The 17989-nt window shown below is 31.4% G+C and overlaps 2 protein-coding genes across 2 annotated transcripts; one reads left to right on the forward strand and one right to left on the reverse strand.

Moving 5' to 3' along the window:
• Nucleotides 1-6801: 6801 nt before the first annotated feature.
• LOC118051111 (NADP-dependent glyceraldehyde-3-phosphate dehydrogenase) lies at nt 6802-11280 on the reverse strand. Its single transcript, XM_035061662.2, has 9 exons — nt 10994-11280; nt 10602-10795; nt 10233-10361; nt 9179-9298; nt 8874-9010; nt 8491-8646; nt 7821-8199; nt 7546-7662; nt 6802-7222 (listed from the first exon to the last, which is right to left on the reverse strand). The coding sequence occupies exons 1-9, from the start codon at nt 11142-11144 to the stop codon at nt 7109-7111; spliced, it is 1497 nt and encodes a 498-aa protein (XP_034917553.1). The 5' UTR covers nt 11145-11280; the 3' UTR covers nt 6802-7108.
• Nucleotides 11281-14401: 3121 nt separating this feature from the next.
• Nucleotides 14402-17323, forward strand: LOC118051110 (stromal cell-derived factor 2-like protein). The gene is made up of 6 exons (XM_035061661.2): nt 14402-14780; nt 15161-15301; nt 15884-16024; nt 16438-16487; nt 16569-16698; nt 17011-17323. The coding sequence occupies exons 1-6, from the start codon at nt 14664-14666 to the stop codon at nt 17092-17094; spliced, it is 663 nt and encodes a 220-aa protein (XP_034917552.1). The 5' UTR covers nt 14402-14663; the 3' UTR covers nt 17095-17323.
• The last annotated feature ends 666 nt before the right edge of the window (nt 17324-17989 follow it).

Raw genomic sequence — 17989 nt, forward strand, 5'->3', positions numbered from 1 at the left:
TGTGTATTTAAAAGGACAAGAATCCACCCGTCCGTCCGCTGCTTTGCTTTTGCTCGGATTTTTTGTGTGCTCGTGAATTTTAATTTATTTTTTCCTTTCAAATCCGTTCTCTTGAGTGGGGGCCACTTTTATTATGGTTTTGATTTTAAAAAAAATGTTTTTTTTTTTTTCATGCAAAAATAAAAAATTTTGGTAATTTCATTTGTCTTTGCAAAAAGGTGGAAATCAAATATTAATTCAGGTAAATAAGAGAAAGTATCGATACTTAGGCTATATTAATTTGATAAATTTTTTGAGTTCATAGTGTTATATTCAATTTAGAGAATATGCTATTTGTGTTATATTTATATCTGAAACCAAATAATAAAACAAGGTTAGAAGACTAAGTTAAATTAAAAAATATATATATTTATGTTAGAAATTGAAAAGATTGATCAATAATAATTGATGATTATATAGAATGGATATACTTCGTCGATGTTCATATAATGTCTAAGTCGATAATTTCTTTTTACAACAATGCATGCACGTGTTATCAATCTATATTTATTAATCTGATAACTGACATATTATTGTTTAAATGTTTAATTAAGAAATTAAAAATGATCTTAATAACAATAAAACTAAATTATTCTAGCTTTGTGATTGCACGTGCTTAACGTGCACGCAAAAGCAATTGCTCAGGTTTCAAGAAAATTCTGGATGTTTTTTTAATGAAAAGACAAACTTGAAAATAATTATAGAACAAATTAAAATATTAATTATGAATTGAATTATTATTGCTGTTATTATTATTATTATTACAGGTCATTAAAATATTAGACATCAAAACATTTCCAGCAATAATTTAGAAAATTATGCTTTTATGGAATCTAAAAATGTAGATAGACACCTAATCTAGCCCAAAATCCCATGTTCATGTGTGATTTGAAAAATAGATTATTTAACTTTTTTGGAAATTTTATTTACATACATGCCCCGGCAGCATACTTTTGTTTACTATTTTTGTTTAATGACACCAGGCAAATTATAGAAACCTCTCTGGGCTCACTTGTCAATATGTCATGATTGTTCACTTGTGGCAATAAAGTTATAGACTTGCTTCAATTATTTTGTGGCGTATCCAAGTAAAGCAAGAAGCAATTAATAGTCTTAATTTATTTGGAAAGGTAGTAAATTTAGGGGAGAATAAAATATTGCAAAAATATGAAGGGCTAATTAATCCAAAATCATCATTAAATAACTTATTTTGCAATTAATTACTAGAAAAACAAACAAAAAAAACTTTAATTTTTATAATTAATCCGAAATCATCATTAAATAACTTATTTTGCAATTAATTACTAGAAAAACAAACAAAAAAAACTTGAATTGTTATAATTTTGGACAGTCAAATAACGGCTGTTTATTTCTCCTTGTTCTTACACTTGTCATTGCTTTGTAAGGGAATCGGCTGACAAGTTTCACATGCGGCCAAAATGAGTTTCCATTTTTGGATTCCCTCGAACTTGTCCCCAAACTATTCATTGATTCTTAATTGGGTCCTCAAACTATTTTGTTCTCAATTGGGTTTTTTATTGGCTTTGTATTTGTATTAGGTAGTGTTTGGTTAGGATAGAAAAGACGCAGACAGAGAGGACATAAACAGTCAAAGAGACGAAGATAATAGCACAAAACATGAAAGGCAGGAAAAGACATACCCTTTTTTCTATGTTATCCATATCTCTTATGTCCTGATAGGGTTACCAAACTGGATAATTGTGTACTAAATCCTAAACCCTAAATTTTTTTTTAAAGGTTAATTTGATATAATCTGATTAATTTTATATATTTAAAAATAACTTAAATAACTACTTAAAAAATATAGCTTGACTAAAAAAATCAAAACAATATCTTTCTTAAAATATTAAGATTGTAACATATTGAATTTATTTGGATTAATTCAAGTTAACTTGTTATATTTTTTATTTAGATCATCAGATCTTGATAACATTATAAAAAACAATTAAAAAAAATATTAAACCTAATTTTTAGTCAATTCAATACTTAATGGTAAAATTAAAATAATTTTTTTTATCATATACTAAAATAAATTCAAATATTTTTTTTTAATATACGTTCGAATCGACAGGAACTGAAAATATAACAGGAATTCTTTATCTTCTGAAAAACTGCTTGTTCACCGTCTAAAAAAGATTATTGAAATTTAATGGCTCTTTCTCAGGGGATAGGAGCCGTAAAGAGAAACTAAACAGCAGATAATGATACGTAAGATCAAATATTCAAATAAAAACTAACATTCTTCCAAAAGACAAAAACAATTACTTTCTATTGATTGAATCATTTTTCTGTTGACAAGAAAAACAAAAAATATTGTTTAAAACATTAAAATAGAATATGCGGATGACTTTGCCTTAAAAGAGTCAATAAAGAGAGAGACACTGTTGGTGCCTAACCACTGCTCGCCGATGATTGGAACACGTTGGACCGCTAGATTCGTCGTGGCTGGTTAATCAAAGAGCTGCTAGAGCCTAGACCAAGCGCCATCGGACTTTGTACGTGCGCCGCCTAAAATTCAACACGACTGGAACCACACGATTTGAGGAATATTTCAGTCCTCGTTTTGTGTATTGTCTTCAGATTTAGTCTTTCAAATTCTGATACAGGTGATTGGATCCTTAATCTTCAATTTCAATTCTGATATAAATGGTTTAATTGAAATTTAAAATGGATTCAATCGGGGTTAATTGAATACAATAAAACTCGAGATTATTAAATTTATTTACTCTGCTCGAGGGTTTAAATTTAATTTTTTTTTTTGTAACCCGGGGTGTCCGGGCCAGCTTACACGCACCATGACTAATACTCAGACCTACTGAACATCCTGCAAGCCTAGTAAGTAAGTAAGGCACCGCGGGGGTGATAGGCTGGTGCACAGATAGGATCGAACTCGGGACAATCGCAAGGCAAGCCTTGTTGTTAACCACTGAACTAGACCCTCAAGTGCAAACGGACTTAATCTCGGTATTTAATATTATAATTTATTGTAACAATTTTTTTTATTTTACTGAGTGTGGCTACATGTGCGCTCTTATCATTGTATAATGGTGATTGACCATATAAGTGTGGGTACATGCGCTCTCTTCTTATTGTACAAGGTTCTTCTGTGTTATTATTTTATGTTTTTTCCAATTTAGTTATAAATTTTTTTCAAGGATTTTGTTGAAAACCAATTAATTTTAATTTTATATGAAAATTTAAAATTAAAAGAAAAAAGATCTAAACATAAAAGACATCAAACATGGATAACATGTCATAGGTTTCATAAAAAATGCATTTTGATCTTTGAACTTTAAAAATTATGCAGATTATATAATTTCAACACCTCAAAATTTTTCCAATTCAATTTTAGATAAAAATTTATTTTTGTTATTTTTTAGTCTCAAATTGAGAGAAAGAGAGAGAGTAGCTGGATTACAGCAGTAGAGAAAGAAAAAGTATTATTGACATTGATTTAGACTATCAAAATAGACTATATTTGTGTCAAATGGTTTCATTTGATGATGGTTATAATATCTCACATCGGCGGGTGAGGATTTGGTAACTCGTCTTATTAGTATTGCTAGTTACGAAATCGTCATACTCGTTTTGGAGCGTCAGGCTCAGAAGTGGGCTCGTGTTACCAAGAACAAAATCACGAGAGCGGTGTGGCCCAAAACGGACAATATATGGCAGGTTGGGCTGAGCTAGGCTGAGCTATTATATTTGGTATTAGAGTCGACTTCACTAGTTGTCTAGTTGCGTCGACAAGGTCGTCAGACTTATTAAGAGAGGTGAATTGTAATATTCCACATCAAGTTGGTGAGAATTTGATAACTGACCTTATTGGTAATGCTAGTTGCTAACTTGCCATGACGTTTTAAGGCGTTAGGCTCAAAAGTGGACCCACATCACTAGAAACAAAACAGTGAGGGAGATAAGACCCAAAACGGACAATACATGGCAGGTTGGGGCGAGTTATTACAAGTGGACAATTCATATTAGATGTTTTTATTTTTAAAATTTGTGAAAAAACATATATAAGTTCATGTTGATTTTTGAATTTAGGTTAATTTCTGTTTTGGAGCGGTTTTTAAGACCATAAATAGGTTTATTATAATTCTCATGGTGTTTTATAACTATTCTAGTTAAAAAATAAGTTGAAAAATAGTTTTTTAGAAAAAAAACACTCAAGCCTTAACTTTTCTGCCAATGACCAAAATCTAGGAAAATCAAACATATCATTTGTTTTTTTTTTCTAAAAAAATTGGATGGAACGCCCCAATTACAAAATAAAATAAAATTAGGGGTCTAATTGTATATGTATAGATAAAATGGACCAAGACAGGCTGCCCTGTCTTGTCAAGCTTAATAACATCTTGCTTTTTGTTTTTTTGTAATGAATGGTTTTTTCTATATTTTTTATTTATATTTAAATTATTATCCATTCTCTTTTATTTTGTTCAAGAAACCTCTTTTAAATTATGATTTTTTTTAGTTATGTATATAAATTTAAAGAGTCTATCTCTCTCTCTCTCTCTCTTTCACACATACATACACACACACACATATCTTTTGTATGAATAAACTTTATTTTTGAAAATATATATTTTTTATTTTTATATAATAAAAATATTTTGATATGTGCAGTTTTGCATGATGGTTTTTTTCTTTTTATTTTATTCGATCAATTTAATTTGTGTTTCTATTTTTATTATCATTTGCTTAACTAAAAAATTATTTTAATAAAAAATTTAGCAAACACAATCCGGTAAATGTCATATCTTTTGATATTAAATTTTTTGATCTATATCTATCTCTTGATTTTTCAAGTTTTATTTTTAGATATCATTAATAATTTTTTATTTATTTATTCACATCCATAACTCTCAATTTATTTGATTATATGTATAAATAAAATTTTTTATTGAAATTTGAATTTTTAAAATTACAGAAATACGTTAAAAAAATCTATCTGAAGATAAGAATATTTGACTCTCACATAATATGAGTCATATAACTAGTAGGTGTCTATATATATTGTAAAGAAACCATCGAGGAGCTTATTAGGTCACTGATGAAGTCAGCATTGACTAGCCTTGTTTTTTGTTTCTGATCATAATTTGCAATCTTAGGTATAGGATTCCAGACCAATTATATTTTAATGGTGAGGTGGTTGTTGTTTGTTTTTTTTTTATTCATTAATGTATTTCTATTTGCAGGTTTTTTTAAGAAAAAAAAATGAAACTAGATCCTGGGCTCGATTTTATTTCTGAATTAATTGGCGTGGCAAGTTGATATGTGCTCAAAGTTCATGTTTTTATATTTTGTAAACCTTTTTATAATTTTATTTACCTCCCTATTTATTTTTATAGTTTGAAATGGGAGTTTGGGTTTAAAAACCAAATTTAAATTGGACATGGGTTTTTAATTCGCAAGCGGGCTTTGAGCCCTGATATTTTTATCATTCTTAATGGTTCTAATTTTTATTTTTAAGCTCGTATCTTGATGATTGATCAAGAACAATTTTATTATTAATTTGGTTTGTGTAGCCCCCCACAAAATGCCCTATTTATTTCTATATTTTAAAAATTAATTATTTTTTTAGTTTTAGATTAATATTTTTTAATATTTTCAGATTATTTTGAGGTGTTAATATTAAAAATAATTTTTTTAAAAATAAAAAATATATTATTTTCATATATTTTTGAGTAAAAAAACACTTTGAAAAGTAATCATTACCAAACTTTCAAACACCCCTAGTTTTTAGAAGTGTTTTATTATTTAAAAGCATATATCAAATATTTTTTTTAATTTTTAACTCAACACAGTAAAATCATAAAAATACACTAAAAATATCAATTCAATATTTTTCAAAAACAAACAAAATATTATAAATCACTAAAATACATAAGCTACAACCACTCGAAACACGGTTGAAGAGGCATCAATACCGCCTCTACCACTTCGAGCATAAGCGCAAGGAGGAGGCACGTGAGGACAGCAAATTCTCCGTGAGAGGCAAGAAGGTCTCCAGTCTTTCATGTTTTTTTTTTTATATATATCTTTCTTGAATTTATTATTTGAAATCAATAGATAATTGTCCAAATTAATTCGAATGGGATTGATATTTTACAGATAAATATTATTTGGGCTGGGTTCGGTAAAACTCGAAATGTATTAAAGTTTCAAACGAATAATGATTTCGTGTGTTTTTATAATTTTGAGTTTTGATATATACACACACTATAGTTATTATTATTTTTTTAAATTTATTCCAAAATCCACCTAGATCTACCTTCTCAATTTCAATTCATCATCTAGATCTTATTTTCAAACAACCCTTTAGAATACATAACAATTTATAATTTGATTTAATTTTATTTAGGGAGCATATTAAAATTATTTTTTAATATATTTTTATTTAAAAATATATTAAAATAATATATATTTTTTAATTTTTTAAAATTTATTTTAAGAATCAGATTCAAAAAAAATATACTAAAATATTAAACCAAAACCTTATTAATGACCAAAAAACAAAACACACGAGTATGAAAAAGATGATATAGGACAACAGACCTAAAAAGTAGCTGAACTAGGACAACAAACCTAAAAGGCAGCTGAACTTGTTAGTCACGAGTTTAAATTCTCTCAAAACCATTAAAAATTTATATGGTTATTAATTTTAGGATCCGTGAAATTATCGAGATATGTATAAACTGGTTTAAATATTCATATTAATTAATCAATAAAAAAAGATAGACAAGGCAACTAATTAAAAGTTGGTCAATAATATCTGTAAACAATAAACCTGGCTTTGTTTCAACCCTTGGCCTTCCACAAAACAAGAAATCATCAAAACGCTATGTTCTACAAGCCCAAAGCAAATGCTACAAAATATGCAGGTCACCGGACTCGCCACTCTTCTTTTATGCAAACAAGTACGTGAAGCTTGAAAGCACCATATGACTTGTTGATTGTACCGGTGAACTAAAAGATGGCAGTTCTTGCAGCTTATTGTAGAGGTATGCTACTTATTCTAACATTTTACAACCCAAATTGTGAATCAACCCATAGCGTAGGAAGGGGTAGGTAAGTTGATCACTGTACTCTTGATCTTCGTCATCATGTTAATACTATTGGTGATTCCCTGGGAACCGATTCCACTGTCCTTCAATCCCTGCACAAAGCAAGCAACAATTGAGCATATCCGGCGGCCGGTTTTGGATAGCAAGAAGATCAATTCAGACCCGGGTTTGCAAGTCTGCAATTATCGTAAAAAAGGGTCCAAAAGAGAGGATATTAAACAAGTTTCAAGGATAATTAATTTGGAAATCATGTTTTCGCTCCCTTCCAATGTAGTTGCTCTGATCCATTCATGCTCAAAAGAAAGGCGGTGTGTATCCAGAACTCGGAAAGGTATTTCAATTGATGTGAATAGACTGTGCTAGAAAGAGTCACGAAATCAACCAGCAAATCCTGAAAATGGGATGGAAAATTCACCTGGAATGGGAAATGATCAGGTCCACGAGCTGGTGCGGAATTGATCTGCACTGTTCCTGTCTCCATAGCATCACTAATTAAAATTGCTTTGTTTATATCTCTTGTAAAGATGCATCCCTGTAATCAAACAAGAGTTTAGAATCTTCAAATATAAAAATTATTTATTACAAATGCAAAAAGGAAAAACCAAGTGTGTACTTGGCGAAAATAAAATGATATTTCTTTGATACACCAAAAGAACCTGCATGGATGAGCATAGGATGGCAACATTATACCTGAAGACCAAAATTGCTAGCATTGCTGTGGTGGATAGCTTCTTCAATAGAGTTTATTCTGATAACTGGTAAAACTGGACCAAAAGGCTCTTCCCAAGCAATCCTCATATCAGGCCTGACGTTATCTAACAACAATGGCCATATTAGGTTGCCCTCCCGCTTATACTCTTGACAGAATGTTGCCCCTTTCTGCTTGGCATCCATGACCAGTCCTTCAATGAAGTTTGCTGAAGACTCTGTAACAACTGGAGTAATATCACAGTCATCCTCAGGTGGCCCAACAGTCAGTTTTGCTACTTTAGCTTTAACCTTTTCAACAAGAGTGTCAGCTACCGATTCCATGATGAGGATAACCTTCACAGCCGTGCACCTTTGACCACTGCATAGACAATAATAAATGATATCAGGCTAGTTAGTAGCTGCAAATTGGGACAAGCAAGGCCAAAACAATATTCGAAGTAGATGTTTCTGCGGCTCAAGAATATATTTTTTTTCCAGTTGGAGCACTTTCTATGGAGACTGTAAGGAGTCTTCAAATTGCTGCCTCTGTAGAAACTAACACTCATAAATTAACATGAATGAATCAGGCATGAAGGGATGAAAATGTAAGACTCTTTGAAGAAAATTTACAAATCAAGAGGGTAGCTGACTACTTAAGAAATCTTTTAACCTGTACGAGAAGCCTCCTTTAATGATATTAGCTGCTGCTAAATCCAAATCACCATCTTCTAGGATGATACAAGCATCTTTACCGCCTAGTTCCATTTGAAGTGGGATCATCCCAGCCTTCTTTGAGATTGCTATTCCAGTGTCTCCACCTGTAAAACTGAATAAGAATACTCATCAAGTGGGAGAAGATTCTCTTAGCTCGAAAAACCGCAGCAATTTGAAAATTAGAAATGCTTATTTTAATGTGTTCACATTGTGCACCTTAACATTATGATCGCGCAGTATGCCATAAGTCAAAATCAAATAAATTGTGCAATTAGGTTGGATGAGAAGCAGATAAATTTTATGGAGGAGAAAGAATTTCAAAAAATCAAAAAATGTTACCTTATACAACTAACACCAGGATGCATTGTGAGGAAGTCACCAATCTCTGAACCCTTTCCAGTAACACAGCTAATGAGACCTTTGGGAAAACCAGCCAAGTGAAAGCAATGGACCATGTGTAGTGCAGCCACAGCACCCTGCAAGGAATTAAGGGCATGCCATAATTTTGACCAGCAAATGCTGTTGTTTGAGCATTCAGAAAAGTCCATTCAGCTAAAATTACATAACATGAAAAATACAGTATGTTTACATGATATATGCATCGGGAGGTGGGAAGCTTGAAATCACAGGTTTTAAACTCATACCTGGGTTGGGGGCTTGAGTACGATGGAGTTTCCGGCAATTAGTGCAGGAGCAATTTTTGAAACAGCAAGATTGACAGGATAGTTAAAAGGTGGGATAGCCAGGACAACGCCAAGTGGAATCTGTATGGAGAGGTGTCAATTTAAATAACACAACTGGGGTAAAAGCAGAATGAACACGAAACTATAAGCATTGCATATTTACTGAGTCCAAGACAAAAATAACAAGGAAGAGCTTCAACGCAGCGTTTTCATTTTTTTTTAAAAAGTTAAACAAATCCCTATACTGGTTTCACATATTCCTAACTTTAAATTTATGTAGGGAGTGAAATTCTAAGGCATTCAATAGGTTAGATTTTTATCTCAATCCTCACAGGATTGGTACAATAAAATCAAATTGTCTGTCGAATAACATATGCGACAGGGTTGTTCACCCCCACATGTTTGTTCTTTAGTTTACCTGGATTTGCCTTGTTGTCATGAAAAATGCAATCATGTCTGGTTTTGCCAGGGATGCAGGAACAATTCTAAAGCGGGAAAATTTGATCATAATAACATAGATACCATCATGGCAATATCCCTCATAAACAATAGCGGAGACCATTCTTCAAACATTTGTGATGGGAGGAGGCATGAGAGCCTGCCCTATAGGACAACTTGTGAACAGTAAAAGAACGAGGCTGTTCATTATTGACCTTCATTTTTAAGAAACAACTAATTCAATCTTACAATTTAATATTTCATAAGCAAAAATTACAGGAGGATCTTCCATGGCATTTCCCCCTATATTCCATGGATATGCCCTACACATCCTCTATTTTAATATCCCCTTGGAAAAATGTGAAAGACATTGACTTCCATTTGATGACAACGACAATTCAGTGAAGTTCCTCAATCAGTGGGCAGGATGCAGGCCCACTTGGCCACCGAATTTATATGCAAGCATAAATATGATTAAATAATCAAATTCTTACCTAGGATATCTTTACCATGTGCTAAAACCAGAATCCAGATTGCTACTAAGAAGAAAACAGGAGTAAGGTTGGTGGATTGTTACCTTTGAAGTGAGGCAGTATTTGGTCCTTTCATTCCCAGGAAAGCTATCAGACACCAGAAATTTCCCTTCTCCAAGAATCCTAACCCCTTCTTCAGCACAGTATGACACCAAATCCCCTGACCTCACCACCTATATCAAAATCAAACCTCATAAATCACCACCCAGAAACTCAATGATGCAAAATACACACCTTCATCACATTTAGATTTGGAAAAACAATAATGGGTGCACATTTGCATACGTGTTATAGACAATTAGATTGCTTCTAAAAATCACTAAACAAGCATTAAGCTTTGCATTTAAACAAGAAATGAAATCCCAATACAAGTAGTCAGGCAACATATTTAAACAAGTGTTTGTTCTTCATACTTCAGTGACTGCATCTTTAGCCGGTTTCGCAATCTCTTTGACAAGACATTCAGCAATTGGTGCTCGGTGCTCTTTCAATATTGCAGCTGCTTTGTGAAGTAATTCTGCTCTTTTCCACAGTGGAGTCTTGGCCCATGATTTTTGAGCTGTTTTTGCTGCTTCTATGATCTTATTCACCTCTTCTTGAGTACAAGCTGCTCCAATAATAATTTAACAACAGAGTCATTAACATTCAAGCAACCTCATCAAGAAAATACTCAACATGATAATAATCAGAAAAGTTTGGACTATAATTCAACACGATACCATTCCTTATTCTCATAATCAAGTTGTAAGAGTACGGAAATGAGGCAAACAGAAGAATGTAAAAGGCTGATGCAATACAAATTTACCTTGTACCTTGTACTGAGTCTTTCTAGTGGTAGGGTTGATGATGGATACTAATTTTCCTGATGTAGACCTTTTCCACTCACCATCTGAGTAGAACTTAAAAACAGTAGGATCTTCATCAACTAGCTCTGCAAACACTGAAGTTCCTGCCATTTCTTGATGGTTCTTGATTCTTGCTGATCTCTTACGCTTCACCGGGTCTTTATAAAGAAAGGACCTGATGATGATGATGGCTGCTGCTGTGCTGGGGTTTGGAGTAGTAGAGTGCCACGTTTGTTTCACTTGGTCACTTCAAGCATGCGTCCTGTTTTAAGCATGTGTCTCCTATCTATTAAATAAAATAATTAAACTTTTTTTGTTCAAAATTCGCAGGAGATGCTGAGTTCGATATTCCGAGAATATTTATTTATTTTAGTATTTTAAAAATATTTTTAGAAATAATTAAAATAATTACTTTTATTTAAAATTATTTTTAAATATATTTAGATTGTTTTGATATTTTATATTAAAAATATTTTTTTAAAAAAATATTATTTCAATATATTTTTAAATAAAAAATATTTTTTAAAAACAACTAACATCATGTTATCAAATAAATTTTGAAAACATATATATTTTTATGTTTTGAATAATATTTTTTTGAATTTTTAATTTGAAATTATTTTTTATATTTTTTTTCTTATTTTGATATGTTAATATAAAATTTAATTATTTTTTTAAATTATATTTTAAAAAAATTTTTTTAAATAAAAAATACTTTAAAAAATAATTATAATATTAATGTATCTGGCCTTAAGTTATTTTTCAAACAGATTATTTTATTGTTAATTTTTTATAAAAATTAAAATTACATTGTTTTAAAAATATTTTCTTACAAAAATCAAATTACTTTTAAGTAGGTAATAATATTTTTTAAAAAATCAAATGAGTTTTAACTCAATGATAAATTAACTCGTCAGACTAAGCAAATTTCATATTTAAAAAAAAAAAAAAAAAAAAAAAAACAATTCAGCTAGAAGTTGAGGCAACGAATTCTTGAGTACTGTTCATGGCTTTTGATTATTGCTCTGTTTACAATATAAGTTTTTTCTAGTCATCGGCTTGCAAAGAGTTTTAGTAAACAGGACAAAAGGCAATCAGCAGCTTGCATAGCCGGCTTGCACGATTGGTTTTCATGGCTTTTGAAAGCTACCCTGCTTTTCCTTTGGGCTTAGAAAGAATTGGGCTTGCATAAGAGATTACCCTGCTTTTCCTTTGGGCTTAGAAAGCATTGGGCTTGCAAAAGCGATTCGGAGCAGTAGCTTGAGCATGACACGTTGTTATCATGATGGTGCATTAAATACTTTAACAATTTTTAGTGTTTTTCCTTTTTTTTTTAGGATATTTAAAATATTTTTTATTTTTAAAAAATTATTTTTAACATCAGTATATCAAAATGATATAAAAATACTGATGGGATTGAATATTTAAAATTTAAAAATATTAATTTCCTTTTTTTTTTTGCGTTTTAAAAGTATTTTTTTTTTCAAAAAAAATAATTTTTTTTAAATTAATTTTTTTAGTGTTTTTAAATTATTTTGATGCGTCGATATCCAGAGTAATTTTTAAAAAATAAAAAAAATTATTTTAATACTTTTCTGAATGAAAAGTATTTTGAAAAATAACTATAATCACACTTTCAGACCTGGATTATTTGCTTCTTTTTATTGGCTAAAGATGGTTGGTTCGGCGGGTTTATTGGTTTCTGCCAACTATTTTGATTTATTTGTGACTTTTTTTTACTCATTTTGAATATTGTTTTTCCTTCCACTGCCATTTCCTTTCCTGTTTTGATAGATTTTTTAAAAAAATATTAATTTTTTAAGGGAGAGTGGGTGGAAAATTTGGTGGGATTAAATATTTAAAATTTGAAAATATTAATTACTTATTTCCTTTTGCATTTCTAAAACGTTTTTGAAAAAATTAAAATTTTTTTTAAATTAATATTTTTTTATGTTTTTAAATTATTTTTGTCGCGTTGATATCAAAAATTATTTTTTTAAAAAAATATTATTTTAATAATTTTCTAAATAAAAAATATTTTAAAAAATAATCATAATTATACTTGTAAATAAACCTCCACTATTTGCTGCTGGTTTTTTTTTTAGCTAAAAATAATTGGTTCTGACGGCTCTATTGGTTTCTGCCAACTATTTTGGTTTATTTGTGACTTTTTATTACTCAAATTCTGAATTTATTTATTTTTTCCTTGCACTGCCATTTCCTTTCCTGTTTCGATAGATTTTTTAATTATAGCATGCAACTGTTCCTTCGGCTGGGCATGAAGAGATCCTTGTACTTCAGACAACTTCAAAATAAAAAAAATAAAAAAAATTCTCCTTGCGCTTCAAATAAAATGTTGTGGTGCTTATATTATATTTATGGATAAAAGTGCGAACATGAAATAACAAAGTTTGTAACGTTGTAACAGGAAAAAAATATCAATAATTTCATAATTTAAAAAATTTAAAGTATTTTTCCCTTTTCAATAACTAAATAGCCTTTTCTCTTGATATATATAAATGCATGACTTTTTTTTTCTATTTAAATAATCATCGTACAACCTCTCTTTTTTTTTTTATTTTGTTCGGTTTAACTCTTTTTTTTTTTTTTTAACAATGATTGATCTTTTTATTTGTTTTTAACTTTATAATACTTCAAATAAATTATTATAACTTATTTGTATTTTTCTCTCTCCTAGTTTTATATAAACTAATTGTACTAGCAAGACAAATCTGTTTTAAAAAATTATTTATTATTAGTAACGAGAATTAACCTCTAAACTTAAATAGATGAAAATATATAAAATAGTCCATGTAAAACATTTGTATTTGTATTAATCTATCTCTGGTTTTACTAGTAAATTTAGCTTCCCCTTTTATTATTTTAACTAGTATTAACTATTTTTTTTTATTTATTATTTATTTTATTAAGTATAATTTTTATTTATTTATTTTTCAATACAAAATTTCATTAAACTTGAAAACTTATCTTTGACTCTTTTATCTTGTCTTAGAAATAACGTCAAATAAAATCTAAAAGCTATATTAGGGATAAATAAAAAAAATAAAAAAATCAATTAAATTAAAAAAATTATATTGTGAAAAAAAATGATTAAAATAATTAAAAAAATATTATTTTTACAAACTTAAAACTAAATAATAAAACTAAAATTAATAATTAAGTAAAACTAAAAAATCAAACCAAACAAAAAATATCTACAGCTAACCAAAGTCAGGAGAAGACTTTGAATTCCCAAGTAAACAGCAAGTCCCAACAATACCAACACTCCACGCCACCAAAACTCCACCTGTCTCCTTCTCATTGGCTCAGCTCATGTCACTAAACTTCAGTTAAACACACCTCCATCTCCTCCTCCAGTCCTCCTCTCCATCTCAAAATCCCCAAATGCCAAAAGCATAAAAAAGGAAAATCCCTAATTTCACAGCTCTCTCTCTAACAACCACCGTGGCTTCCTCCGCCCAACAACCCCTTTCGCGAAGAAAACCCACTTCTTCTTCTTCTTCCTCATCGTCGTCACTTAAATCACAGCCGACCGCAACTAGAATCGTGTACAGAGAATCATTGATTCCTTTCTGGCAACAAAACTGGTTTATTGCTTTACTCTTTGTCATGGCTCTTGCTTTCCTCGGTCTCTCTATCTTTCTCTTCCTCAATCTTGATCTTGATGGCACTTCCTTCTCCCCTGTCTCTGCTTCCTCCTCCTCCGCCTCTGATTCCGCCCTCGAGGTCAGATTAGTAATCTTGCTCCTTTTAATGCTTCTTTTTTGGCGAACTACTAACGAGTCCTTAAACTATAATTCCGTATTGCAACCAGTCCCTAGAGGTTATAAAGGTGTAAGGTGTAAAAGGATTGTTTTTTAGTTTAGAATTTTGTAATTCAGGGTTCCCGATTGAGAAATTAGATTCTTTAAGCACTGAACTTATATTTGCTAAACAGTAAGGGGACTAATTTGAGCTTTCTTCTTTAATTCGAGTAATAAGGTTTTAAGGGGATGCTTAGATTATGAATATTTTGAAAACTTGGATGCCCAATTGGGGAAAAAAATAATTGTTTTGGGATTGAAGTTGGGGTACTAATGAATTTTTCGTTTGTTTGCTTGTGTTAGATTACTTATGGGAGTGTTATTAAGCTGATGCATGAGAGGACGAAATATAGGCTGCATTCACATGATGTGCCTTACGGGTCTGGAAGTGGGCAGCAATCTGTTACTGGGTTTCCTAATGTTGATGATGCTAATAGCTATTGGGTATGTAACTCTGTCTGTCTCATTATCCTTCCCTTTCTGGGCTGTTTATTTATTGTGCGTGCGTGTGTGTTTTCAAGCTCATTTACTTGGCTAGGGCTCATGAATTTTATTAAACAAGTTTTTATATAGAAGTAATTTGTGATTAAAAGTGGTTCAAAATGCATAGCTTCCAATCAATTCTTGTATCTTTAGCTCTCTTGAATTGGTATCAGAATTTGTTGCAAGATTTTTAATTTTGTAAATGTAGTTTTCATCTACTCGTATTGTTAACATATCAACACGCAGAAATTTGTTTCATGCTCGTGAATTTTGTGCTTGCTTAATGGCCATTTTTGGAAAGCCAAAAGTCTTCTCACACGACCTTTATCAGTGAAAAGACAAAGTTGGCCTTTAATTTTCCAAGCAATGTCTTTGAATTGTGACCAATTCAAAGGATGGATTTGTTATTTTACTAAAACTGATTTTGAATTGGCTTTTAGTGTGGAGATGGCGTCACCCTTTTTTGTTTGGTTTGGAGTACAGTGGATGGATGATTGGATGTTTTGTTGTTGGATTTGATAAGATGGGAGTTTTGTTTTGTAGATTGTTAGGCCTCAACCAGGGACAAATGCTAAACAAGGTGACACAATTAAGAGTGGGACAATTATCCGTCTGCAGCACATGAAGACTCGAAAGTGGCTGCACAGTCATTTGCATGCATCCCCAATCTCTGGCAACTTAGAGGTTAGCATGAGTTTAGCTGTTTTGCTTCTGTTTCTGTTGCCTTTTGTAGCATGTTAAATCTTGAATACTTTCAGATGCTAAACATATAATAATGGCCAAAAAGAGTGGACATTGGATAATATAGTTAATCGTGCACATATCAAGTATGACAATGGTTTGATGTTAGAAATTAGTTGAGAGAAGACGGTCCTAAATTCTGTGGACTTGCATTTGTCACGGTATCACTACCTTTCCTGATCATACATTTCACTGGCTTGGACACTTGCATTGACATTCAGTATTCTGAATGTGTGTGTGTGTGTGTGTGTGTGTGTGTGTGTGTGTGGCTTCATGATTACTTCATTGACCAAAGAATAAATTTATGAAATCCCAAACGTGTTAATTGTATTAATGACTCAATGCACTTGGTGCAGATTAGTTGCTTTGGGGGAGAGAATGAATCTGATACTGGAGATTACTGGAGGTGAGCCAATATAACATTCTCTCAAGGTATTCTTGCATCTTAAACTGTTTTCTATGACAACTTGTTACCTTCCTTTTTCAGGCTTATGATTGAAGGGAGTGGAAAGACATGGAAGCAAGATCAAAGGATTCGGCTTCAGCATGTCGACACCCAGGGCTACTTGCATAGTCATGACAAGAAATACCAACGAATTGCTGGGGGGCAGCAGGAGGTACATCACAGATAGCACTAATACTATTTTTTAAGCTTAGACTGCAGAGACTTTAAGTTTGCATCTAGTTAATCATTTTCTCTTGCAACATTCCCGGAACCATGCATGTTTGGTATATTCTACTGAACTATAATCCTAACTTGCTTCCTGGGGTGGTGACTAATTTATCCATAAAAAGTAACCTCGACAGATTCCCATAATAGCTATTTATTGTTTGGCAGCAGAGGATTCTTACTAAAGATGCTGCTGCTTTTTATAGTTCACTTGCTTTATGTTTCTTTGGTATACTTCCTGATCTATGTGCTCATATAGGTATGTGGTGTCCGAGAAAAACGTGCTGACAATGTTTGGCTGGCAGCAGAAGGCGCATACCTCCCTATTACTGCAAGCAAGTAAACATACTCTCGGACGGTACAGTGTCAAAACAGGAACCTGGGTTTTGAAATCGGTGGTGGCTGGTGCCTGTTTATGGATTAGCTGTAGGTGTACTATTTATTAGGTGAGAATATATGTTACAGAACACGATTCCAACAATCTGATTAAATATGCATTGAATAAGACCTTTTGTATCTGAAGAAATATGTGCTAAGTTAGCTATTAATATATACGAAGCAATTTAATCGCCTCTCTGAATTCTGCTGATTAAGGAGCTAATGCTCTAGAAAGTTTGAGAATTACTGCGATTACTTCCTGATATACGTGTTCATATAGGTTTGTGGTTGTCCGAGAAATACTGATTGACTATATAACTTCTATTTTCCTTTCTTATTTAAACTGTTTTATCGTTGTACCAACATCAACACGATGTATTGAGAAAAATAAATCATTCCCGGTTTTCTATAAATTACCTTTTAAATTTTTTCAAAAAATATTTTTCAGACAAGAAAATTTGTTTTAATTTTTAAGAAAATATTTTCTTTTTATCGTGTGGAATATACTTTTTAAAGTTGGAAAAAAAATAAAAAATATATAATTGTAATGTAATTAGCAGAAGAAGAGGATCTATTCTTGCATAGTGACATGCATGCTGAAGCTCGACAAGCACCTGCCCTTTATACTAGTATGCATCTGAAAGAAGAATCTTAATAAACGAGGCTGAGAACACTAGCTGAATCATATAATAAAATTATGGAGCGGAAACAGAAAATTTAAACTTTGATCAGTCACTCTCTGATTTCCACGGACAGACAGTATGCTCTACAGAAACGAAATCATCTCCCATATCCTTCTTATTCTTTCGCGTATTGTCCAACGAGGAGCTGAGGTTTGTCTACCTCCATTCCTGCTATTG

This window comes from Populus alba, chromosome 18 (assembly GCF_005239225.2).
Source record: "Populus alba chromosome 18, ASM523922v2, whole genome shotgun sequence".
In the NCBI taxonomy this organism is placed as follows: domain Eukaryota; kingdom Viridiplantae; phylum Streptophyta; class Magnoliopsida; order Malpighiales; family Salicaceae; genus Populus; species Populus alba.